Below are 27,167 nucleotides of genomic sequence, written 5' to 3'. Positions count from 1 at the left end.
GTCCTAAGGTCTCCGTGTACGTGTGTGCTGCGTGGACAACGTACAAAAATCAGACGCAACCAGCTACGGTTGAGTGCAGCCTTGCGCCAATTTCTTTCCTGCCTGGGAAATCAAATCACTGGTAATACAGCATGCTGAGGGGTAGGGGTAGGCCTAGAGGATGTGGATGCGGCCGAGGACGCGGAGGGCCAAGTGAGGGTGTGGGCACAGGCCGAGCCAGTGCGGTGGCCAGGGGTAGAGGCAGGGCCAGACCGAATAATCCACCAACTGTTTCCCAAAGCGCCCCCTCGCGCCATGCCACCCTGCAGAGGTCAAGGTGCTCTACGGTGTGGCAGTTTTTCACAGAGACGCCTGACGACCGACGAACAGTGGTGTGCAACCTTTGTCGCGCCAAGATCAGCTGGGGAGGCACCACCAACAGCATGCGCAGGCATATGATGGCCAAGCACCCCACAAGGTGGGACGATGCCCGTTCACCGCCTCCGGTTTGCACCACTGCCTCTCCCCCTGTGCCCCAACCTGCCACTGAGATCCAACCCCCCTCTGAGGACACAGGCACTACCGTCTCCTGGCCTGCACCCACACCCTCACCTCCGCTGTCCTCGGCCCCATCCAGCAATGTCTCTCAGCGCAGCGTCCAGACGTCGCTAGTGCCACAGTTTGAGCGCAAGCGCAACTACGACGCCACGCACCCGCACGTTCAAGCGTTAAACGTGCACATTGCAAAATTGATCAGCCTAGAGATGCTGCCGTATAGGCTTGTGGAAACGGAGGCTTTCAAAAGCATGATGGCGGCGGCTGCCCCGCGCTACTCGGTTCCCAGTCGCCACTACTTTTCCCGATGTGCCGTCCCAGCCCTGCACGACCATGTCTCCCGCAACATTGTACGCGCCCTCACCAACGCGGTTACTGCCAAGGTCCACTTAACAACGGACACGTGGACAAGCACAGACGGGCAGGGCCACTATATCTCCCTGACGGCACATTGGGTGAATTTAGTGGAGGCTGGGACAGAGTCAGAGCCTGGGACCGCTCACGTCCTACCCACCCCCAGAATTGCGGGCCACAGCTCGGTGGCGGTATCTGCGGCGGTGTATGCTTCCTCCACTAAAGCACCTTCCTCCTCCTCCTCCTCCAACGCAACCTCTGTCTCGCAATCAAGATGTGTCAGCAGCACGTCGCCAGCAGTCGGTGTCACGCGGCGTGGCAGCACAGCGGTGGGCAAGCGTCAGCAGGCTGTGCTGAAACTACTCAGCTTAGGAGAGAAGAGGCACACGGCCCACGAACTGCTGCAGGGTCTGACAGAGCAGACCGACCACTGGCTTGCGCCGCTGAGCCTCCAACCGGGCATGGTCGTGTGTGACAACGGCCGTAAGCTGGTGGCGGCTCTGCAGCTCGGCAGCCTCACGCACGTGCCATGCCTGGCCCATGTCTTTAATTTGGTGGTTCAGCGCTTTCTGAAAAGCTACCCCCACTTGTCATACCTGCTCGGAAAGGTGCGCCAGCTCTGCGCACATTTCCGCAAATCCCACACGCACGCTGCCACCCTGCGGACACTGCAACATAGGTTTAATCTGCCAGTGCACCGACTGCTGTGCGACGTGCCCACACAGTGGAACTCTACGCTCCACATGTTGGCCAGACTCTATGAGCAGCGTAGAGCTATAGTGGAATACCAACTCCAACTTGCGCGGCGCAGTGGGAGTCAGCCTCCTCAATTATTTACAGAAGAGTGGCCCTGGTTGGCAGCCATCTGCCAGGTCCTTGGAAAATTTGAGGAGTCTACCCAGGTGGTGAGCGGCGATGCTGCAATCATTAGCGTCACCATTCCACTGCTATGCATCTTGAGAAGTTCCCTGCAAAGCATAAAGGCAGACGCTTTGCGCTCGGAAACAGAGCCGGGGGAAGACAGTATGTCGCTGGATAGTCAGAGCACCCGCCTGTCTATATCTCAGCGCGTTGAGGAGGAGGAGGAGCATGAGGAGGATGAGGAGGAGGGGGAGAGACAGCTTGGCCCACTGGTGAGGGTACACATGCTGCTGGGCTGTCATCCTTTCAGCGTGTATGGCCTGAGGAGGAGGAAGAGGAGGAGGAGGAGGAGGATCCTGAAAGTGATCTTCCTAGTGAAGACAGCCATGTGTTGCGTACAGGTACCCTGGCACACATGGCTGACTTCATGTTAGGATGCCTTTCTCGTGACCCTCGCGTTACACGCATTCTGGCCACTACGGATTACTGGGTGTACACACTGCTCGACCCACGCTATAAGGAGAACCTTCCCACTCTCATTCCCGAAGAGGAAAGGGGTTCGAGAGTGTTGCTATACCACAGGGCGCTGGTGGACAAACTGATGGTAAACTTCCCATCCGACAGCGCTAGTGGCAGAAGGCGCAGTTCCGAGGGCCAGGTAGCAGGGGAGGCGCAGAGATCAGGCAGCATGTACAGCGCAGGCAGGGGAACATTCTCCAAGGCCTTTGCCAGCTTTATGGCTCCCCAGCAAGACTGTGTCACCGCTCCCCAGTCAAGGCTGAGTCGGCGGGAGCACTGTAAAAGGATGGTGAGGGAGTACGTAGCCGATCGCACGACCGTCCTCCGTGACGCCTCTGCCCCCTACAACTACTGGGTGTCGAAGCTGGACACGTGGCCTGAACTCGCGCTGTATGCCCTGGAGGTGCTTGCTTGTCCTGCGGCTAGCGTCTTGTCAGAGAGTGTGTTTAGTGTGGCTGGGGGAATCATCACGGATAAGCATACCCACCTGTCAAACGACAGTGCCGACAGGCTTACACTCATCAAGATGAACAAAGCCTGGATTTCCCCAGACTTCTCTTCTCCACCAGCGGACAGCAGCGATACGTAAGCAATACGTAGGCTGCACCGGCGGATGGAAGCTACGTTCTCTCTCACCATCCAAATGGGGACATTTCTGCTTCATCAATCTGTGTCTAATATTCCTCCTCCTCCTCCTGCTCCTCCTCCTGAAACCTCACGTAATCACGCTGAACGGGCAATTTTTCTTAGGGCCACAAGGCTCACTCATAATTTTTCTAAACAATTTTTATATGTTTCAATGCTCTTAAAAGCGTTGAAACTTTAACTTGAACCAATTTTTCGTTAAACTGGGCTGCCTCCAGGCCTAGTTACCACTTAAGCCACATTAACCAAAGCGATTAATGGGTTTCACCTGCCATCTTGGTTGGGCATGGCCAATTTTTTGGATGTACATTAGTACTGTTGATACAGCAATTTTTGTGGGCCCTCGCCTACAGTGTAATCAAATTAATTTTTAGCCCACCTGCATTACAGCTGACGTTACATCCGCTGTGTTGGGCAATGCAATGGGATATTTTTGTGTATCGCCGGTGGGTTCCAGGGAGCCACCCATGCTGTAGGTGCACACGGAGTTTAACCTACATCTGTCCACTTGTAAAGAACCCCAGTCTGACTGGGGCATGCAGTGTGGGCCGAAGCCCACCAGTATTAAGCACGACATTACTACCTCAGCTGTGTTGGGCAATGCAATGGGATATTTCTATGTACCGCCGGTGGCTTCCTGGCACCCACCCATGCTGTGGGTCCACAGGGAATTATAAATGCATCTGTTTCCACTTGTAAAGAACCCCAGTCTGACTGGGGCATGCAGTGTGGGCTGAAGCCCACCTGCATTAAGCATGACAGCATGTAACCCAGGAGAAGTGGCAGTGGAGTGTCATGCAGGCAGTGATTGTGCTTTGTTGGAGGTAGTGTGGTGCTTAGCTAAGGTATGCCATGCTAATGAGGGCTTTTCAGAAGTAAAAGTTTTTGGGAGGGGGGGGGCCCCACTCTTGCCGCTATTGTGGCTTAATAGTGGGACCTGTGAACTTGAGATGCAGCCCAACATCTAGCCCCTCGCCTGCCCTATCCGTTGCTGTGTCGTTCCCATCACTTTCTTGAATTGCCCAGATTTTCACACAAGGAAACCTTAGCGAGCATCGGCGAAATACAAAACTGCTCGGGTCGCCCATTGACTTCAATGGGGTTCGTTACTCGAAACGAACCCTCGAGCATCGCGAAAAGTTCGTCCCGAATAACGAGCACCCGAGCATTTTGGTGCTCGCTCATCTCTACACAAGAGAGAACGCAAGGCAGTTGCAAGAGGATACGGATAAGTTGGAGGCTTGGGCAAAAAAGTGGCAAATGAGGTTTAACAGTGATAAATGTAAGTTTATGCAAATGGGCAGAGGAAACCACTGGGCAAAACTGACATGAAAAAGGACTTGGGGATTTTAGTGAACTGTAAACTTAACTGGAGTAAACAATGTCAGGCAGCTGCCGCCAAGGCAAATAGGAACATGGGGTACATCAAAAGAGGTCTAGGGGCACATGATGAGAACATTGTTCTTCCTCTTTACAAGTCACTGGTTAGACCATACATAGAATATTGTGTACAGTTTTGGGAACCGGTACTCAAGGACATATCAGAGCTTGAGCGGGTTCAAAAGCGGGCAACTAAAGTAATAAATGGAATGGGTGGACTACACTACGCAGAGAGGTTATCAAAATTGGGAATTTTTAGTTTAGAAAAAAGACAGCTGAGCGGCAACTTAATAATTATGTATAAATATATCAGGGGACAAAATTGAGATCTTGCCATGATCTGTTTATACCCAGGACTGTGACTGTAACAAGGGAGAACATTCTACGTCTAGAGAAAAGAAGATTTCTATGCCGACATAGAAGGGGGTTCTTTACTGTAAAAGCAGTGAGACTATGGAACTCTCTGCCTGATGATGTGGTGATGGAAAATTTGATAAACTTCAAAAGGGGACTGGATGTCTTTCTTAAGCGATACAATATTATAATTTATCATCATTAATAACTTCAAAAGGGTTTTTGATGCAGGAATTATTCTGATTGCCAGATTGGAGTGAGAAATTAATTTTTTCCTTTTAATGGGGAAAATTGGCTTCTATCTCATTCGCGTTTTTTTGCCTCCTTCTGGATCAATATTGGAGGGTAATAGGCTGAACTGGATGGGCATATGTCCTTTTTCAGCCTTACATACTAGTTACACCTCTTCATACATATGGTATTTACTAGTAGCAGTAGTCTCTTTCAGCAGGATAATGCATTCTGCTGTAGGCTCCTAGGGGGAGAAGGTGACCTACAGAGCAGACGATCATCAGGAGGCCTGCCGAGGGGTGTTGTCTGATCGAAAGAAAATTATCCTTAGGTGTCCTCTGGAAGAGGGCTACTGGCATTTTCACTACATAATAAAGCCTATTAGAAGATTGTAGATGTGCACTCTGTAGTTTTCTATGAGTCGGTGAGCAGAAGGACACTATCTTGAGGCCTCAGTCACACTGGCATTTTTTCCCGTGATTTGCGGATCGCATGACGGATGCGCATCCGCAAATCGCGTGACCGGGGCCAAAAAATCGCCTGAAAAAACTGCTCCTAGCCGCGTTTCAATAGAAACGGGCCGGAGCTGTCCAGCGCATTGAATTCAATGGAGCCGGCAATACAGCCGGCTCCATTGAAAGCAATGGGCTGCCGGCGATCTCACGATGAATTTTCGGGAAAGGCTTAAAAATATAAGCCCTTCCTGGAAATTCATTTAGAAATGTGTAAAAACAAAAAAAAAATATATACTCACCTGGTCCCGGCAGACGGAGTTCAGCGCGGCCGGCAGTTCTCCTGAACTGCTCTGAGTAGTATTCAGCAGCCGGGGATTTAAAATCCCCGCCTGCTGAATGAGCTGCCTCTGATTGGTCACAGCCTCACCAATCAGAGGCAGCTCTCACTTACCCATTCATGAATTCATGAATGGGTGAGTGAGTGCTGCCTCTGATTGGCTCAGCGCAGGGACCGTGCGATCGCCGGCAGCCCATTGTTTTCAATGGAGCCGGCTGTATTGCCGGCTTCATTGAATTCAATGGGCAAACATCATTCTTCTCTGCCACAGCTGTTACAGCTGTGGTAGAGGAAAATGATTTGTCTACTATATGCTCTCAATGGGGTCGGCGCTGCTGCCGCCGGCCCCATTGAGCGCATATAGAGAAGAGAACAGGAATCACAGGTCGCAGATAGGTGCGATCTGCGATTTCTGTTCTATAATTTATCGGACGAGTGCATAAAAAGCACTCATGTGTCCGATACCATTGCAAAGCAATGGTTTTATAAAATCGCCGGACGCATGCGCATGCGCAAATCGCGTGAAAAAACGCCCGTCTGACTGAGGCCTCAATATGCAGCAAAACTATATTTTAACAGAGACAATAGTATGAGCTCTCCTCATAGTGAGGGGCTGGATGGACTTGAACAAGTTTCCAAAACAGTAAAAGCAAGTTCTCGCAACAAGCGAAGTATAATTCTTTGGTAGATAACAACTCTGGCGCACAGTGCACTCAACAGTCACTTACAGTTCGGGGGTAGGTATGATCTTACTAGGCAGTGGTGAGACAGATGAACTGTGCAAACAGGGAGAGTCCTCCAGAAGTCGCGATGCAACTGAATTTGCTTCTATTTTCCCAGTTGCAGACAAGTTTCCTCCTTTCTCTCCTTCACTGAGTTAACCCAGATACTGGGAAGTACTCACTCCATTCTAAGAACTGAGACAAGGACCCACAAGGACGAGGGAGGCAAAAACACATCATTCCTCTCCACATACACAAAACTCTGCCTACTCATGCAGTCAGTGTGAAATCCGTCACTTCCTCCTCATGGCCATATGATCGGATAAACCAATAGAGTTTATACTCATTGCATCAATTTCACAATATCATCTTGTGCTCCAGAGGTCAATGTAGGCTTATATATATATGTTTGGAGGGAGGGTATGTAACAGGGGTGGGGTGCAACAAATTAAGGTATCTGGTATATATATGTATATATATATATATATAATATATATATATATATATATATATATATATATATATATATATATATATATATATATTAACCAGATACCTTAATTTGTTGCACCCCACCCCTGTTACATACCCTCCCTCCAAACATAGGTCGTCCCTGAGCGCAAATAAACTATAACATATTACCAAGATCAATGATAAACACCATAATGTAAGTTCAGCTCACATTACAATTTCACAGGTGTTGTTCGAAAGGAACCCATGACCAGGCTCCAGCACAGGCACACGTGTTGGTGCTACTCTCCACGCCCTGGATTGAATGGTAGGGGTGAATGTAGGCGTAATATACACTGCCGCTCACAGTGAAGTCTCTGAGGCCACCAGAGTATCAGCGTTGCCCCCATCTGATGTATATCAGTCCTGGGGGGGAACAAGGCAGGTATTTGTAAAGGGGGGGGGTCAGTTTCCTCATGAATAGGGGAGGAAGGGTGAGAATTTGCAGGAGATTGATCAAGCATAATGAGCTGCTCTCCTGGTATCCAAATTTCCCGAATGGACTGCCAACAAGTGAACCCAGATATGGGGAAGCACTCACTCCATCCTGGGGCCTGAGACAAGGATTCACAAGGCCGAAGAATAGAAAAATATGTCTGTCTTCTCCACACACACAAGACTCTCCCTCCCCACGCAGCCATTGTGAAAACCATCAATTCCTCCTCATGGCCATGTGATGAGACCAACCAGTTTATCCTCATAGCATCAATACAGAATATCTTATTGTGCTCCTTCCCCAGAAGAGGTTGCTGTAGACTCATCTATGTAAATATTAACCAGGTAACTTAAAGGGCTATATCCCACCCTTGTTACACTGCAAAAAGGTTCAGGAATGGTTTGAGAAACATAACAAAGAGTTTGAGGTGTTGCCTTGGCTTCAAAATTGTCCAGATCTTAACCCAATTGAACATCTGTAGAATGTGCTGGGTAACAAGCCCGATCCATAGAGGCCCCACCTCATAATTGAAATAATTTATCACCAGCTGTTAACATCTTGGTGCCAGGTACAACAGTGTACCTTATGAGGTTTTGTAGAGTTGATGCTTTGACTGGTCTGAGCTGTACTGTCAGCACAAGGGAAACCTTCACAATATTAGGCAGGTGCTTTCAAAATAATGAATATGTTAGGCATTAAAAACTTTACGTGGGATATTCTTTCTTTTTCACATGACCTTGTGAGACCAGAGCCCTCAGTAAACTAAGCATAGAAGTATATGTTACTAGTATGGTTCTGAGCCAGCTACATGCTGTGCAAGCTAAAGAGCCAGAGTGACGCACTGAAATCTCTTCTTCCAGCAGATTATATCCCAAGAAGCATTTCTGCAATGCTGGCAGCAATACAATACCTAGTGATCCACGTGCCCCAATGTCATTAGGTTGTTGTTATCTTCCAGGTGACATGTTTTACTTACCCTCTTAGTGACCGGACTAGTGATTTGGCTCTTAAAGGGGTATTCTGGAAACAGATTACCATTTTAAAATCTAATGTACATTATCACACTAAGTCATTTTGTAATAGGTTCACTGTATCCGGTCTAGCTACTTTCTTCATTTTCTATCTATGTCACGTGACCCTCCACCTGAAAAATATCTCCACTTCCTCCTCTGTCCAATAACCTCCAACTTCCTGTGAGCAGTGCATGATGGGAGGACAGGAAGGGAAGCACAATACTATATCGCTCATGTGCGGTTCAGAGTGCTGGAAGTTTCTGTCTGTCTGCTTCAGCAGGTTTCTCTGGCACTCTCAGTGAGAGGGAGGTTGGTGCTAGTAAGTTGCAGGACCTGTGAGCTGTGGGCGGAGCTATAGTGCTGGCCAGTAAACATGCTGTAGGTATGTCTGTTGCTGTGATTACTGTGCAAGTGATGCATTTAAACACAGCAGCAGATCGGCAGCTGTGTGTTATGAAGAAGCAGGTCCAGAACAGCAGATAAAAGGTACAGGTTGCTACTTAGCTGCATCTCTTAGATTTCAACATTTTCAGAATTTCTATTTTGTTGTGTGTTTTTATGAGACTTTTCCAAGACATGCATCAAAACACAATATGTGAAATTAAAATAATTGTCTCTACAAGATTATGGTAGTAGATGGGGTTCATTCTTCTGCACTTGTTGTTCTGTTTGCGCTGTTGATTGGATCAAGAGTGATATAATGGATATCTGTAGGTGTTTCAGTAATATGATTAGATACAGATGCAGTCCTAGTAAAACAATTTTTAAAATAAATAAAAAAACAAAAAAAAACAATGAAAAGTAAAGCAAAATTAATGTGCACCTCCCTCCTGTAAAATGGAGGGGAAGCAGTTTTAATTGTCTTTCCAGAAGTCCATCTGGATATGCTTGTATCAGAAATGGTAAAGTAGGTTGAATTGATAGACTTTATTCTAGAGATATAGTAGGTAGATGCGGAAATCTCTCCTGGCCCCAGTCAAGCATTTAGAACTCCCTAAAGTGGCGATTTCCCCTAACCACAGTTATTCATGAAACCAACATGTATAATAGAGATAATTTTTGAGCCTGTCCCTGATTCTCTGGTAGCATCCAGATAAAGCTCCCCCATGTCATAAAAAAGGACTGTACCATTCTCTCTTTAAAGAGTGATGTTTCAGCGCAGTCCATTTGGAATAGAAAGGCCAATTTGTCCAAAAATAGTTTGAAAGCAGGTGCTGTTGGCTGTAACCATGTCTGCAGGATAGCCTTCAGACCCGCTGTCGTTATGAAGTGTAACAGTTTGCGAGGCCCCCATCGAGTAATGATATTTGTTGGGGTCTAAGTGACCAAAGATCACCCACAGAGGTCTGTGTGGGCAAAAATTTGTCAGGTGTGTTGGGGTATAGTTATGGATCCATGACCAGAAGGTCTATATTAGGGAACAAGACCATAAACAATGGTCCACGTTTGGTACTTTACATTTAAAGCTGTTTGGGGTGGTATATATGAGCACGTGGTGTCCCTTCACAGGAGTTAGGTAAGATCCATGGGTAATTTGCAGTTTCATTTCTAGGAATCTGTCTGAGATATATACTTATGAGCAGATGACATTGATTCCAGAATCATCACAGCGGTCAGATCGGGTGCATCAATAGACCACTTTCTATCTCCAGAATCAATGTCCTCTAATTCTCACATATTGTGAGTCGATCTGTACAATCTAGAGATCAAGCCCCATGTAGTCATTGGCCTAGAGATCCAGGTGTTTTCAAACGAATTCCAATCAAAGTCTCACAATTCTTGTAAAAGTTGTTGGAGATTATACCTAGCCTGTAGATAAGAAAAGATTGGTATGGGCAGCTCAGGGAACTTTTGCCTCATCTCCTGATAGGACAGAATTAGAGATGAGCGAATATCTCCCTTCTCACGCAGCCATTGTGAAAACCGTCATTTCCTCCTCATGGCCATGTGATGAGACCAACCAGTTTATCCTCATAGCATCAATACACAATATCTTATTGTGCTCCTTCCCCAGCAGAGGTTGCTGTAGACTCATCTATGTATATATTAACCAGGTAACGTAAAGGGTTATACCCACCCCTGTTACACTGCACAAAAGTGTTCAGAAATGGTTTGAGGAACATAACAGAGTTTGAGGTGTTGCCTTGGCTTCAAAATTGTTCAGATCTTAACTAGAGATGAGCGAACGTACTCGTTTCGAGTAATTACTCGATTGAGCACTGCGATTTTTGAGTACTTCCGTACTCGGGTGAAAAGATTTGGGGGGCGCCGGGGGGCGGGGGGAGGCATGACGGAGTGGGGGGTAGCAGCGGGGAACAGGGGGGAGCCCTCTGTCCCTCTCCCCCCCCACTCCCCGCTGCAACCCCCCACTCACCCACGGCGCCCCCCGAATCTTTTTACCCGAGTACGGAAGTACTCGAAAATCGCGGCGCTCGGGCGAAAAAGGGGCGTGGCCGCTAGGTTCACTCATCTTTAGACAGAATACATTTTTCCTTTTTGTGTAATAATTTGTCTATTGAACCAATTCACCTGGTGTGGCAGTCGTGAAAAATCCTGCATGGTCTGTTATTTTGAAAATTATTTTTTTTATGAGGGATAAGGAGATATGCAGCTGTCACGACGCAGTCTGCCCCATGCCTTCCATGCAGTGAATATCAGGGGGTTATTTCTAATGGTTTCTGGCAGTTCTGTATATGGGAGGTGGAGAATGTTCTGCAATCGCGTGGGAGCAGACATATTTTGTTCTAAGGTTAGGTTTGTGAAGTTTGACTGGGAGTATATCCAATCCTGGATGATGCGGGTCTGTGACGCAAGGTTATAGTCCTTTATGTGGGGGAAATTGATTCTTCCATTATATTTGTGTTATTGTAATATATTAAAACTATCTGTGCGTCCTTTTTCCACCCCCTTATGAAATTTCTATTTAGATAATTGATCCTGTTTTCATCTTTTGGTTTTAAAAATACGGACAGGGAGTGGATAAGCTATAGCAATCGAGGGAACTCCACCATTGTTAAGGGGTTAGCTATGTCCAAAAAGGATAGTGAAATTTTTTTCTAATAGCCCAAAGTTGTTTTCAAATTTTTTATGTGAGGTTCTATATCTGTTTTACATAGTCTGGAGGGGTGTGTAGTAACGAGAATTTCTATTTTGTACCTGGAAAACCCCTGTAATGAATTAATTTTTTCATTGTTGTGAACCATAACATTCTTATATTTTAATTAGAGATGAGCGAATATACTCGTTTCGAGTAATTACTCGATCGAGCACCGCGATTCTCGAGTACTTCCGTACTCGGGTGAAAAGATTCGGGGGGCGCCGGGGGGGCGGGGGGAGGCGTGGCGGAGCAGGGGGTAGCAGCGGGGAACAGGGGGGAGCCCTGTCTCTCTCCCTCTCCCCCCCACTCCCCGCTGCAACCCCCCTACTCACCCACGGCGCCCCCCGAATCTTTCGCCCGAGTACGGAAGTACTCGAAAATCGCGGCGCTTGGGCCGAGTAGGTTCGCTCATCTCTAATTTTAATCTACATAAGCTGTATGAGAGCTTGATTTATATGGGATGAGTTGTATTTTTAATGGAACTACTGTGGGATACATATAATGTTTTGCTTAATCATTGTTCATTTTTTTGGTGTGTGGGGGATTAGCATAAAAAATGAGAAATACTGCCATAGTTTTTTGTTTTGTTTTGTTTTTTTATAATGTTCACCATATGGTATGAATGTCATATTACTTTTACTCTTCAGGGTAATATGATTACAGCAAAATACATTTATATCGTGTTCCTATGTGTTACTATTTTATCACAATAACAACACATTTTAAGATTTTTCGCATTTGCCTATCCTCATTCAAGGATCCAAAACAATTTTTTTTCACCAATGGAGTTATGCCAGGTTTTGTTTTTTGCAGGATCAGTTGTAGTTTAGTTTTCAACAGTGTTATTTTGGGGGACATGCATTTTCTTGATAATTGTTTTGTGAGGCCAATGAATGGGTTTTGAACAAGTCAAAAGTGACTTGTTTAAAAGAAAAAAGTCTAAACAAATGTAAATGGATCGGCTGCCCTGCTGGCTGCAAAAGGACTCGTGTAGGGTGCCTTAAGTAGAAGCCCTTTTGGGGGGGGGGGGTGACGACCAGGATAAACAGCCTGTGGTCTGGTTATTTTTCCTCTTTGCTCTGGTTTGGAGTTTGTTTAATTCTAGTCTGAAAAAAATGAGATCTGATCTTATCTATTTTTGAATTTGTTTAGGGGTCTAAAACATAATATTTGGGGGCATTGGGCAGCACTCTAATGTATAACTAAGGGGGGATCTGAAGAAGTAGAGAAAACAGTATTTATAATTGCAGCAGGATGGCAGTGTTCAATGTTGAGTTTCTATAGAGACTGGAGGATGGCTACAGAAATGAGGAACCAAACATTTCTTGACAGCAATTACTGCAGTCATCAGAAGAAGTTGTCATAGTAGTCTGGGCCAGATGCAGAAGAAATGGACAGTGAATGTCTCACAAATTTTCACCTTTGAGTCATCAGATTTATTAGTTATGTATTCTACCTGTGGCTGGTTCTGATCCATGCTGCATTTTCTCATACAGTTTGCAGTGTGATCATCAACTACAGAGTGATTGGGTAGAACTAGTATCCAATCATTATATAGTTAATATATGGCAGTATAATTGGTTTATATATTTTTTGCCATTATTTAATATTTATTTTGACATTTACAATTTAGGGTAATTAGGATAAAGCTAGCATCATGGCAATGACTGGTAAGGAGGTAGTTTTTAAAGGGGAGTGATATTGAATGTGTGTATGAGACCAAAACGGTACAGGTAATGTTTCCATGTAGATGAAATTTGGGCCTTCATAATCAATTCCATTGGTGGGTTCCAAGCACTCATTTTTTCTTACTGCATCTTGGAACACTGTTAGAAGAAGTGACTGCAGTTTAGCTGAAATTAAAACAAAGTGTTATTCACACATCGCAAATTTGATCCGAATTTTACATCCGTATTAAGCTAAGATCAGGACTGGATCCTAAACACGGGGGAAACATAATGGTAAGATTTATTCTTCTCTCATTTACATCGTCTTCTTATTGTGGCTTCGAAATACTGACCAAGTGTGAAACGTGCAGATAAGGCCTAATGGAGGATTTCTTGCTATAATCAGAGTAATGCTCCTTTAAGTGAATGGTGTATTGACAGTAAGTGGTTGTGAAGCTTTATTAATACTATTATTAATTTATTTTGCTCATGCTAGACCTCACCACTAGAGATGAGCGAGTAGTGCCTTAGCCAAGTATCTCCCCGCTCATCTCTAAAGATTCGGGGGCCGGTGCCGGTGACAGGTGAGTTGCGGCGGGGAGCGGGGGGGGGGCGGGGGGGTGAGAGGGAGAGAGAGAGAGATCTCCCCTCCGTTCCTCCACCGCTCCTCGCCCCCTGCCGGCCCCCGAATCTTTAGGGACGAGCAGGAAGATACTCGGCTAAGGCACTACTCGCTCAAGTAATGTGCCTTAGCGAGTATACTCGCTCATCTCTACTCACCACACTCCTTATATCATCTACGGTCATTGTGTTCACAATACTTACCTGTGATCTAGACCAACTGTCAGCTCCATGTTATTGCCATCTCTATTATTTCTGTTGATAATAGATTTGTCTGCTATGTAGTAAGTTTCTTCTAATTTCCCTGGTAAGCAATTAACTTCTACCACATCAGTTATTTCCAGCATTTGTTCTAATTACGTGTTTTCCGATGCTACATTTGTATTGCCTGCTGTGTCTTTTATTAGGGAAGGAGGCACAAAATCCTGGTTGCTCAGCCTGAGCATCATAGTGCCCTTAATTACTGTTTAGGCAGATGATGCTTAATCCCTTGCATTCAGACAGTGTAGTGGGATAAAATGAAACCGCTTGGATTCCGACTTCAAACATCCAAGCCTAGAAATCTGTCTGAAAGAGATAAGAATATTGGTGTGATTGGTTGTCCTGCTGGAAGATGAGAATTTTTCATTTTGGTGCTAAGTTTGTTAACTGAAATCTTTGGTATGTATATGAAGAACTCAAAGTTTTATCATCTTTGCTTATTTTATCTCTGTCCTGCATTTGTACTTCTCTCTTCTCTTCACAAACTTCTAGGTCATAGAATAATATTTCTGTTGCTTCTTACTTGAAGGGGTTATCATGTGTAGAGAAGCCGATTCATATACTCTAGTGGGGAATGCTTTTTAGTTAATACATGGGGTCCTAATTTCAGGATCCTCATTTCTTGGCCAGAGTGGAAAACTGTCATAAAGAGTGTCTCGCCCTGGAGGATCTACCCTGCATTACATAAACAATCCATTGATTTGAATGGGCATTGTGTAATGCTTAATTTCCCCTGTAGAGGCGCTACAGGGAAAAGGAACGCATAGGGCAGCTTCACACGGGCGTATTTGAGTATGAAACATTTGTGTACGCTAAACGCAGAGAATAGAACCCATTTCAATGGGTTAATTCACATTTCCTTTGTCTAGAAATGTGCACGCAAAGAAATAGAACCTGTTCTATTTTGTGCGCATTTCTGCATCAAAAGTCCCCATAGAAAACTATCAGTTTGTGAAAATGCGCACACAATATGCAAGGCGATGCGTGAAACACTGCGCCATTCCAAGAAAAAAAGAACACATCTGAAACTCATTAGCTCCTGCACACTTCCGTTTTTCTTGCGTGTTTTTTTCACAAAAACGCATCGTAGAAAAATTGCAAAGCACCAACTTGCGATGTGTTTTTAACATTAGAAAGTCCTATTGACAATTGCGTTAAAAAAGGAGCAATATGGTAGCGTTAAAAAAACGCAATTGGGTATGAGCCATAAAAAGCCATTTAAATCAGGGCATGTCCGTCTGCTGCATGCAAATGAACGTGCCCTGCTTGTGCATAAAATACAGTAAAATGCACCAATACACGCACAAAAACAGCCTCATTTATAGCGCAAATACGTTGCTTTGAGCCGTGCGCAAAAATGCATACACCTGTGCGAATCCGCCCTTACAGCCCTTTTACAACAGAGCGATTATCATTGAAAAAATAGTTGGATTATGCGAATTTAAACGATGTGCGAGAATTCATCTGCTTCTCAATCCTCACTTGATTGCACGCCGGTGCGTGTGCACAGCGAAGTTTAGTCTTTCACATTCACTGGTGCAGTCAATGTGAACAACGATGCGATGCTATGCGGGAAACAAATCCCAGCATGCTCTATCTTGTGTGTGCAGTCGCATCGCGAATTGAAAGCAATGGGAGAAACACTGCGATCCTCTGAAGGCGGCTGTCACAACCGCAGTAGAGGTTCTCTTCATCCCCGAAATGATGCAAGGCTGTTTTCATATGAAAACTCCTTGCATCCCTGGGTAATTCACATGGTGGGGAGCGCAATATGGGAGCGTGATTCACGGCCCCATATGGTGCTCGCTGGTGTGAAGTTGGCCTCAGTTGTTTTTGTAGCTGTACTCCACCCTTGCTAATCAGAGTCCCGAATCAACCACTACTGACCAACACAAAGCCTTAAAACTTACTTTGTCTTCTTTTCAGCAGTTTTTTGTTCAGCATACGGTATGTCTACAGTGTTATTCCGCGCTCACAAGTCATACGCACACGAAAACAATCACAGGTCTGAGTGGCCCAATGCAAATCAATAGGCTATTGGCATTGCCTGTCGCATGCGGAAAAATTGTGCACACAACGTGCATTGACAATACGCCCTTGTGAGACTGGCCTTAGAAGAATATTTGTCAGTGAACTAACTTTTTATACTCAAGGCAGTACAGCATAGTTTTAAGGTAATCATTCCCCACATCCAATAATACAGATAACACTGGATAATAGTGACATATATTCATTCACAAAGACTTTTGGACGGCATCTGTGACACTTTGCACATGAAGTATAAAGTTCCCTATTGTGGGACAGTCATTACATTTCTGCAGGGCGCAGGTTAAGTACAGTCATTGACTCTCCCCAATCACCAGGTAACCTGGTTTGTCTCAAACAAACAGCAGCCAGGTGAATGTGATTCTTCTGTCACCACCACTCCTTGCAGGTGTATAAACTTAGTGATGACAGACGAGGAAGAGGAGGAATACAAGTGAGGAAAAGCATGAGAGAACAAACTAGGAGAAACCCCGGCAAGGGAAACTCACAGTAGACAATGAGATGATGCATGCTCATGATGTGGATATGAACTAAGCGCTGATTTGACAATTTCACCATGCCAGCTCCAGCAGCACCCCGGGTTGTTCCTCCTGGACCACCTCGCTTGCGGTTAGAAGACAAGGTGTTGTCTTTAGAGTTTCTTCTTTTGGATGCCCAGTTTAATGAACCTGGAAGGTACAAATTGCAGCTACGTGTGGAAAATCCTCTGCTTGATGATTCGATGGAAGGAGTCACAGTGAGAGTCAACAATGGAGACATGATTCCAAGTTGTGAAGCCGAGACTGACACTGCAGAGCAAGAAGACCTTACAGACACATTGACATTTGACAAGAATTACTTTTTGTTTATATTGCCAAAAGGTAACATTCAAACTGTCTGATTCTCAATCTGGTTACAGGGAACCTGTCACCAGGTATGAGAACCATAAACTAGGTTATGCTGCTTAGACAGCAGGTTCCCTGGAGTCTGGGGAGGTTTTTCATATACTCACCCGGATCCCCGATTCATAGCACTGACTTTCGGGGGTGACAGTGCTGGATTAGGAAGCCAGGTAAGTATAATAAATACCTTCTTGGACTCCAGGAAACCTGCCATGTGAGCACCATAACTTAGTTTATGGTGGTCATCCGTGCTGACAGGTTCCCTTTAAAGGGATGCTCCAGTATTTCCAGCAAGAAAAGTAGTAAATAGTTTTCTCTTTTGTACATTATAGCATTACATGGGATGCCAGAGACTATGTACTATGTTCATTTGATGAGATGTATTACGTTTTCTCCATAGACTGACCAAGAAGGATATGCATGAGTACAGTATGGATGTAGATTTTTTGAATTACATTTTTATATTTTAATGCTCATCATGTATGATTTTTTTTTTTAATAAAGCTAAAACTATTGAATTTCATTTGGAATCCTACTTATTACAGTAATATTTTTGGATTTCAAATCCTTATTTTTTCTTTTTCTACACAGGGCTGTGTAAAAATGATAAACACCATGACGTACGACTGTGCATTGATGTCTTGAAGTTTGGATCTGGCATTCTTGAAGGGGGAAAAAAAGTGGGACAAGCACTATTTGCCATCTACCCACGTCCTAACCAACCTCGTATTAATCTACGAGCGGCTCCCTTTGAGCCCCTTTACAATTATCAAGGAGTGCTGGCACTTTTACGAGTTGCAGAGGATCAGATGGCAATGCACTGTGGACGTCTTGCATATAATGTCTGCTTCCGGGAATACAACCCCCCCGAAACTGAAGATATTTCTAAACCAGCCTCTCCTGTACCATCCAGTCTGAAACTAGGCCACTCTCAGCTCACTATTTCCACACTAGACATCTTTAAGCAAAGCGCTTATACGGCGCCAATATCTCATAGCTCAGCAGCCATCAGATCTGATCCTCAAACTCTTAACATACCCACTCCAAGAACACATCATCATGCTTCTGAAAACCAAGGCCTGTCAAACCTTAAGTCTTTAGATGATGATGATGATTATGATGAAGATAACGTTGAACGGATGTCATCACCAGGGCTCGATTCATTACAAGATCAGGTAGGCCTGAGAATCATGAACTGTTAGTATATTGAGAATATGCAGCAGATATTAGTGCGAACTAAATGTTTTACCAAACTGTATGATAGGGAGAAGCCATAAAGTAGTATCACTTTTGCATATATTATTGAGCCATTGATGATGTAAAGATTGTAGTCAATTGTGAGACTTAAGGGGTTGTCCCGCGATAGCAAGTGGGGTTAAGCACTTCTGTATGGCCATATTAATCAACTTTGTAATATACATCGTGCATTAAATATTGGCCATACAGAAGTTATACACTTACCCCTCTGGTGCTGGCGTCCCCGTCTCCTGGGCGCCAACCAAAGCCGCCTTCTCCCTGGATTAGACGCGCTTGCGTATGCGCAGAAGACCTGTGCGGCGCGAGCACGCCGGAGCGGCCCCTTCAGCGCAAGCACGTCTAATCCAGGGAGAAGGCGGCTTTGGTCGGCGCCATGGAGACGGGGACGCCAGCACCGGAGGGGTAAGTGTATAACTTCTGTATGGCCAATATTTAATGCACGATGTATATTACAAAGTGCATTAATATGGCCATACAGAAGTGCTTAACCCCACTTGCTATCGTGGGACAACCCCTTTAAGGCCCTTTTACACTGAACTATTATAACTTCTGTGAAAGCACAGAAACAATAAATGTTGGGATGACAATCGTTCCATATAAAAGGGCTTTAAGGCTCCTTTTATCATGTGCTTCACTGGTTATCTGGATACTGTTTCTTGGCAGCATTGAAAAACTTAGGCAATATTCGGTGCTGCAAAAAAATGAAGATGTATGTATAGTGGTGCTTGAAAGTTTGTGAACCCTTCAAGACTTTCCACATTTCTGCTTACATTTGATCTAAAAAAAACATCCGATTTCACAGAACTCCTAAAAATAGATAATGAGAACCAAATCAAACAAGTAAGCTAAAAATATTAGACTTGGAAATTTTATTTATTGAGGAAAATGATCTAATATCATGCCTGTGAGTGGAAAAAGTATGTGAACCTTTGCTTTCAGTATCTGGTGTGACTCTCTTGTGCAGCAATAACTGAATGTTTTCAGTAACTGTTGATTAACCCTGCAGATCGGCATAGAAGAATTTTAGCTCATTCCTCCATACAATACAGCTTCAACTCTGTTATGTTGGTGGCTTTCCTCCCCTGAACTGCTCCCTTCAGGTCCTTCCACAATATTTCTGTAGGATTAAGGTCAGGACTTTGAATTGGTCATGCTAAAACTTTAACTTTCATCTTCTCTAACCATTCTTTTGTAGAATGATTTGTGTGCTTTGGGTTGTTGTCTTGTTGCATGACCAGATTCAGTTCATAGACAGATGTCCTGACATTTTCCTTTAGAATTTGCTGCTATAATTCTGAGTTCATTGTTCAATAGATGACAGCAAGCCGTACTTACTCAGATACAGCAAAACAAGCCCAAACCAGGATACTACCACCACCATGTTCCACAGATGGTATGAGGTTTTTATGCTGTAATGCAGTGTTTTTTTCTTTCTCATTTAAGCCAAAAATCTAGCAATGTTTTTTTTGGAGAGCAGTTACTTTCTTGTTGCAATGCACACCATTGTTATTCAGTGTCCTCCTGATGGTGGACTCATGAGCATTATCATTAGCTAATGTGAGAAAGGCCTTTAGTTGCTTAGAGGTTACCTTGGTTCCTGTGTGACCTCATGGACTATTGTAGGCCTTGCTCTTGATGTGATCTTTGTTGGTCAACCACTTCTGAGGATGGTAATAATGGTCTTAAATTCCTCTTTTTGTACACAATCTGTCTGACTGATAGAATAGTGGAGTCCAAAATTTAGAGATAGCTTTCTAAACTTTACAGCCTGATAAGCGTCAATAACTTCTCCTGAGGTCCCTAGAAATCTCTTTTGTTTGTGCAATGATTCACTTCCACAAACATTTGTTGTGAAGATCAGATTTTTATAGATCCTCGTTCTTTAAATAAAGCAGGTGACCCACTCACACCTGATTGTCATCCCATTGGTTGACAACACCTGATAAACTTCATCTTCAAAATATCTGCTTATCCTAAAGGTTTTGCCACTCATAGAAATGTGATATAAGATCATTTTCCTTAACCCTTTCCAATCCAATTTGTATCCTGGTTTTCCTAGGGGGCTTACTCTTTTTCTGCCATTATACAACGGCGCTATATGCTGGCTAAAGCCAGTACTGCATGAGGTGACACATTGGATAGCTCCGACAGCAGAGAGGCTGGCAATATACAGTAAGAGAACCCTGACGGACGTCTTTCAGTATTGGAGCTGTACAGCCTTAAATCATAATGTCTTTAGACGTCAGACAGTGGATTGGAAAGAGTTAATAAATATGTGACCAAGTTTAATATTTTTGACTCATTTGTTTGATTTGGTTCAGTATAGTCAGCCATTGGGAAGGAAAACATTTACAGTGTTGGTGACGTTGGGGTCGCATGTGAGGATTATAATGATGGAAGTGACTATCAGATCCTCACAGATGATTTTTCACTCTGCTGATTGTTCATTAAAGGTTGAAATGTAAATGGGTCTTTAGTTGCAGTCAACAGGACCAAAGTACCCACTGCAGACATTAAATTGGCTGATTTTTTTTACTGTCTTTTATCACAATTCATTTATTTGTTAGTTTATTTTCTTGGAATACTTTTATGATTCCTTTTGGTGAATTACATTTTCTTTTTTATATACATTCTTTATTTTTGATTGATAAAAGGGGGGGGTTACAGAAAAAAAAAGGGGGAAGGGAGCGGGGTGAACAGTGGATGATCACAAATGAAATAGTCAATCAGATACATAACAAACAAGAAACAGTGACAGCTCAGGTGAATTACATTTTCTGTTGTTTTTTTACTGTGCATTTTTTGAAAGAGAAAAAAAGTTTCAACTCTTTTTCATATTTGCTGTATGTGCCATGATGCCCCCTACTCTTAAAAAAGAAATGCTGTGCATGACCCCTTCATTATACAATTATATTTCCAGTATCAGTGTCAATTAAATAATTTACAATCTCATTATAATTCTTTTATTACCCAGACATAACTTCACCTTACAAGAAAGTCAGTGTTACGCACAAGTTAGTGTACATACCGTCTAGGCACTGGCAGTTTACGGCCGAACCCATGCTTACACACAGTAAATCTGCATCAGAATAAAAATCGATAGGATGGTTGTAAAGGGGTCAGGTGGGGTCCATGTTCCAGAGGTGGGATGGGGGTCTTCATCAACCTTAATTCAGCCCTGTCAGTTTAACTTAGGCATTATACGCTACCTGTGGAAGTCTATGAGGCCCAATTGACTTCTTTAAGCCTATGATTTTTTTTTGTATCCCATATAATGGAGAAGTTGTTGCTCTGTAATATATCTCCTCCTTGAAAGCACCATGTGGAGTTCCTATGGTTTTTTAGTATAAAGTCATAGGGACCCTATGTGCCACTGCATAGACTGAATGTACACGGTTCTGTTAGGAGAAACGTTATGATAAGTTAATTGTATTCTGAGATTTGGCTCATGTTTAAGCATATTATTATTATTATTGCTGTAACATCAAAGGTGTTGATTAGGAAAGTTTTTCCTGCTTTATTCTGATGGGATCTGACCCACTCATGGTACAAAATATATAGAGTTACATAACAGCACATGTACTTGGATTGTACAAGTTGGTGCAGCTGTATAAAACAAACCCTCCTGTAATACATGTCTGTTTCTCAGTTTTGTCTGTAGTGCTAATGAAAATGGGATTGTGAGATATTACTTACTTGGAAGGCTCTTCCTTTGACGTGTTTCTAGAATAGGCCATTCTAAATGGGCATCGAATTGCTTACTGCTGTGTTTTTATATCTGACATGTTTTCTTCCTAATGTCCCATGGTCACTAGTGTAACCCCATGTAAAGATTGCTATAAACATATAAAGGGAAATTTATTTTTACAGTTGTGGAACCATTCTGGTATTATAGAGTCACAAATTATGGTTCATGCCACATCTTCACAAGAATTTGCAAGTTTTAATCTAACAAGTAGATGAGGTTGAAGGGGACAACGAGTTTGCTATAATTGACACAAGAAACTGGTACAAACTGCAGTGTAACTCTATACGTCCTCATAGCAGGTATAGATTTCAATGTTTCTTGCACATATAGTCAAAAATAGACCAAATTTACTAAGACATCCACCTCTTAATAAATTTGCTCTACGCTTGAGGCTTTTAACAGAATTTCTTCGTTGCAAATGTGAACATTGCCTTCGCTTTATATGACTGTCTACCATTTCTTCCAATGCCATATTTTTAACTGGTGATTACCCACAGTTTATTTAGCTTAAAGGGGTTTTGTCATAAAAAAAATCTATACTTACCTATTCCTCCCCCGTCAGTCTCCTTACCACATCTTCTCCTCGCTGAGCTTCTGCAGTGCCCTTGAGGTCACCTCACTGCACTCCGCTGGCTTGTTATAAAGTGGCATTCCTCGCATTCCTTCTAGCCGGGTCTGTGAAGGTCAGGTCCCTGTGCTGTAGCGTTCACTGTCTAGGAAGGAATGCTAATCTATTTCAGAGACAGCTCGCATAAGCAATCAATGAAGTAGATCGGCACACCCCCTGCTGGCCTGTAAGCTGTGATGTAACGTACATTGGCTGGCAGGAAGAAGACTGCCGACAACATGCATAACCTCACAGGAAGGAGAAGGATCAGGCAGTTGGAGGTGAAGTGACCCTCCCTCACACACACACACCACCCGGACTGCAGGAGACAGGAGAAGATAGGTGAGGTGAAGATCTGGTAAGTAGATTGGCGGGGGCGGAAAAGGTAAGTATTGATTTTTCTTTTTTTTCAATGACAGAACCCCTTTAGTAGCTTAGTTAATTTAATTTTTCCTACTATTGCCATGAAAGGCCTTGTACCCACACACAAGTAATGTAATCAGGTGACAATATATATTATTGCAGATTATTTACTATGTTGGCATACACCATTTTTGCAGTTGTACTTTTTCAATGAACTTTTTTTTTTACTCCTATGAACTATATTTCTCTTATAGGACGATCTTGAATATGAAGCTGATAAAACATCCCCTCGTTTGATGTTGCCCATCGTATCGCAGAGTTTACCCCATGATGCTCCTCTGCATCTCCCATCCCCTCCCAAAACACCAGCAACTGTCAGGAAGACTCATGTGAGTATAACTGAATCCAAACTTCTTTTTGACAACCCTTTGCAAGAAGCAAGATTCAAAGAAAAACTAAAAAGAGGAAAATTATTCACATCTCATATGTGTAAATATATTCAACCCTAGTGTAACACCTCCAGTGCTTGGCTGACAGGAGGATGGGAAAAGAATCCCTTTTAAAGTTTTTTTTTAATAAAGATCCTTGTAATTTGAATGTATATACTGTAGATGGGGCCCGCAGATCAGTTTTCAATTTGTGAAATATTTATAGCCTGTAAACTTCATAGTCTTGTGTTTTTTTTGTTAGAAAATGGCCTTTGAGTAATAATGATATATGAATTATCAGATCTATTAGGATTAAGTAGAACACACACAAGTTGTCTTAGCACTCAGGGACAATTTGTGACAAAGGATTAACATGTTAAAAAATATTGCATATTAATGGAATAACGTGATTTGGGGAAGGGTAGAAGAAGCATCTTAATCTATGAGAATACAGTATAACGCAATGAACATTGTGTGGATTTTGATGCGGTTTTTAGTGTGGATCTGCACTCAAATCCACAATATGTGAGCGTACCCTTAAGCATGATAAGCTTCAAGTTTCAGCTCAAAGGGAATCTATTATTTCGGACATGCTGTGCAAACTGCAGGCATTCTATTATAGAGCAGGATGAGATGAGCAGATTGATATATAGTTTTATGGGGAAAGATTCAGTATAACTTACAGCTACCCCTGTATGTGCAGTCATACACAGATAGGCGGTCCTATCAGTGATTGACAGCTACCCTATGTAGTTATACACAGATGGGCGGTCCTATCAGTGATGTACAGCTACCCCTGTATGTGTAGTCATACACAGATGGGCGGTCCTATCAGTGATGTACAGCTACCCCTGTATGTGCAGTCATACACAGATGGGCGGTCCTATCAGTGATTGACAGCTACCCCTGTATGTGCAGTCATACACAGATGGGCGGTTCTATCAGTGATGTACAGCTACCCCTGTATGTGCAGTCATACACAGATGGGCAGTCCTATCAGTGATGTACAGCTACCACTGTATGTGCAGTCATACACAGATGGGCGGTCCTATCAGTGATTGACAGCTACCACTGTATGTGCAGTCATACACAGATGGGCGGTCCTATCAGTGATTGACAGCTACCACTGTATGTGCAGTCATACACAGATGGGCGATCCTATCAGTGATGTACAGCTACCCCTGTATGTACAGTCATACACAGATGGGCAGTCCTATCAGTGATGTACAGCTACCCCTGTATGTGCAGTCATACACAGATGGGCGGTCCTATCAGTGATTGACAGCTACCCCTGTATGTGCAGTCATACACAGATCGGCGGTCCTATCAGTGATGTACAGCTACCCTATGTAGTCATACACAGATGGGCGGTCCTATCAGTGATTGACAGCTACCCCTGTATGTACAGTCATACACAGATGGGTGGTCCTATCAGTAATTGACAGTTACCCCTGTATGTGCAGTCATACACAGATGGGCGGTCCTATCAGTGATGTACAGCTACCCCTGTATGTGCAGTCATACACAGATGGGCGGTCCTATCAGTGATGTACAGCTACCCCTGTATGTACAGTCATACACAGATGGGCGGTCCTATCAGTGATTGACAGCTACCCCTGTATGTGCAGTCATACACAGATGGACGGTCCTATCAGTGATTGACAGTTACCCCTGTATGTGCAGTCATACACAGATGGGCGGTCCTATCAGTGATTGACAGTTACCCCTGTATGTGCAGTCATACACAGGTGGGTGGTCCTATCAGTGATTGACAGCTACCCCTGTATGTGCAGTCATACACAGATGGGCGGTCCTATCAGTGATTGACAGCTACCCCTGTATGTGCAGTCATACACAGATGGGCGGTCCTATCAGTGATTGACAGTTACCCCTGTATGTGCAGTCATACACAGATGGGCGGTCCTATCAGTGATTGACAGTTACCCCTGTATGTGCAGTCATACACAGGTGGGTGGTCCTATCAGTGATTGACAGCTACCCCTGTATGTGCAGCCATACACAGATGGGCGGTCCTATCAGTGATTGACAGCTACCCCTGTATGTGCAGTCATACACAGATGGGCGGTCCTATCAGTGATTGACAGTTACCCCTGCATGTGCAGGAGCACTTATTGGACTGTTTAGTCAAAATGTACAGAGATATAAATGAATAAAATAAAAGTTATACCGAATATTTCCCCATAAAACTATATGTCAATCTGCTCAGCTTATCCTGCTCTATAAAATGTACCCTGAAGTTTGAACAGCGGGTTGTAGTTCACAGATTCCCTTTAGGGCTCATTCAAACGAGCGCTGTTTGCGCGCATTAGACCCACGCATAGAACGGGCTTCTATAGAAACCAATGGGTCCCTATATAAACGTTCACATGAACGATTGTTAGACACGCTAAATTCGCAAAGATAGGACATGCGACTGCAGGTCACATCTAAGCTCCATGGTGTGCACAAAGATAGGACCTGACTTACCTTTGGTGCATGCTTTCCATAGTTTCCTGTGGGAGCTGGAAAGCAAAGTCCTCAGATTGTGTGAACAGGCTACTTCAAGTAACTGGAATTGAACCGGTCATGCGATCTTTAGAGCAGTATAGCTGCGATCTTCTCACGCTGCTATAGTGAGCGCCCACAGCGCTCGTGTGAACGAGCCCTTAAAGAGGACATGTCTGTTTTAGTAAATACATGTGTTCCTTATAAAAATTCTAACGCATCTTTACTTAGTACTTTGTGTTGTACCATTCCTCTGTAATTCCTCCAAGAAATGTATACATAAATAAACAACTGGATGTTACTAACTGAGATCTATGCAAATAAGGAAGATGGAACAATACCCCTGCATCGCCATCTATTGGATGGCAGCATTCCTTTAAATCCATGTCACTTTTTAACAAGACTAAAGGCCCATTTACACTGGACGAGTGTCGGGCAAACGATGCCTGACACTTGTCCCTGTGTCTCGGCGCTCCCATGCTCCTGCACGGGAGCTAGCACAGCTGGCTGGTTCACACACGGAGCGGCCAGCAGGCGGGCAGGGCAGTGCAGGAGATTCCTCTTCTCTCACTCCCCCGCCCCTCTCCATTCACATAACACAGGCACCGTTTACTAGTAAACGGCGGCTGTTTAAACTGCACGATGAGCAATGAGCTTCATCGCTCATCTTTTATGCTGTATAAAAGATGAGCGATGAAGCTTATTGCTCATCATTAAGTTTAAACAGCCGCCGTTCAATAACGAACTGCCAGTGTATATCTCAATGGAGAGGGGCGGGGGAGAGAGAGGAGAGAAATCTCCTGCACTGTCCCACCCCCCCCCCCCCTGCTGGCCGCTCCGTGTGTGAACCAGCTGTGCTAGCTCCCGTGCAGGAGCACGGGAGCGCGGAGACATAGGGACGAGTGTCGGGCATCGTTTGCCCGACACTCGATCAGTGTAAATGGGCCTTTAACAATGATTAGAAATAGGAAACCTGTAGAGGTATTGTTCCCTCTTCCTTATTTGCATAAGCCTCCTCACTTTCTAGGTGCCCTAACACCCCTTTTGGGTGCTCTCTTTGGGGAGAGACTATACCATCTCCATATCCACTTATGTCTGTTTTCTTCTGCGGGCTCTCCTTAAGGAGACACGACACCTCTCCTAACTGAGGTCTGTGTCTCTAACCATGCTTTCACTGTCCAATCAGTGCTGATAGTATCACTGTGTAGAGATACACCCCTTTTGACAAGGGAAATGGTAACACTTGGTTGTCAATTTCATTAATAGGGAATACAAGTATTTCTAAAACAGACATGTCAGGACAGGTAACAAATCTTCTTCAAACTAAGCTGAGTG

The 27,167-nt window shown here is 44.1% G+C and overlaps 1 protein-coding gene across 1 annotated transcript in view; it reads left to right on the top strand.

The window, feature by feature from the left end:
• The first annotated feature begins 16,418 nt into the window (after positions 1-16,418).
• CCDC33 (coiled-coil domain containing 33) overlaps positions 16,419-27,167 on the top strand; it is a 144,027-nt gene continuing 133,278 nt past the window's right edge. Inside the window, exons 1-3 of the mRNA XM_066592363.1 lie at positions 16,419-16,903; positions 17,516-18,099; positions 23,154-23,288. Of these exons, the coding sequence (XP_066448460.1) occupies positions 16,600-16,903; positions 17,516-18,099; positions 23,154-23,288 (1,023 nt within the window). The 5' untranslated portion in view covers positions 16,419-16,599. The remainder of the gene's footprint in view (positions 16,904-17,515; positions 18,100-23,153; positions 23,289-27,167) is intronic.

The sequence above is a fragment of the Eleutherodactylus coqui genome, chromosome 2, assembly GCF_035609145.1.
Source record: "Eleutherodactylus coqui strain aEleCoq1 chromosome 2, aEleCoq1.hap1, whole genome shotgun sequence".
Classification (NCBI taxonomy): domain Eukaryota; kingdom Metazoa; phylum Chordata; class Amphibia; order Anura; family Eleutherodactylidae; genus Eleutherodactylus; species Eleutherodactylus coqui.
The sequence above is the reverse complement of the archived record's forward strand: the minus strand, read 5'-3'. Positions and strand labels throughout refer to the sequence as shown.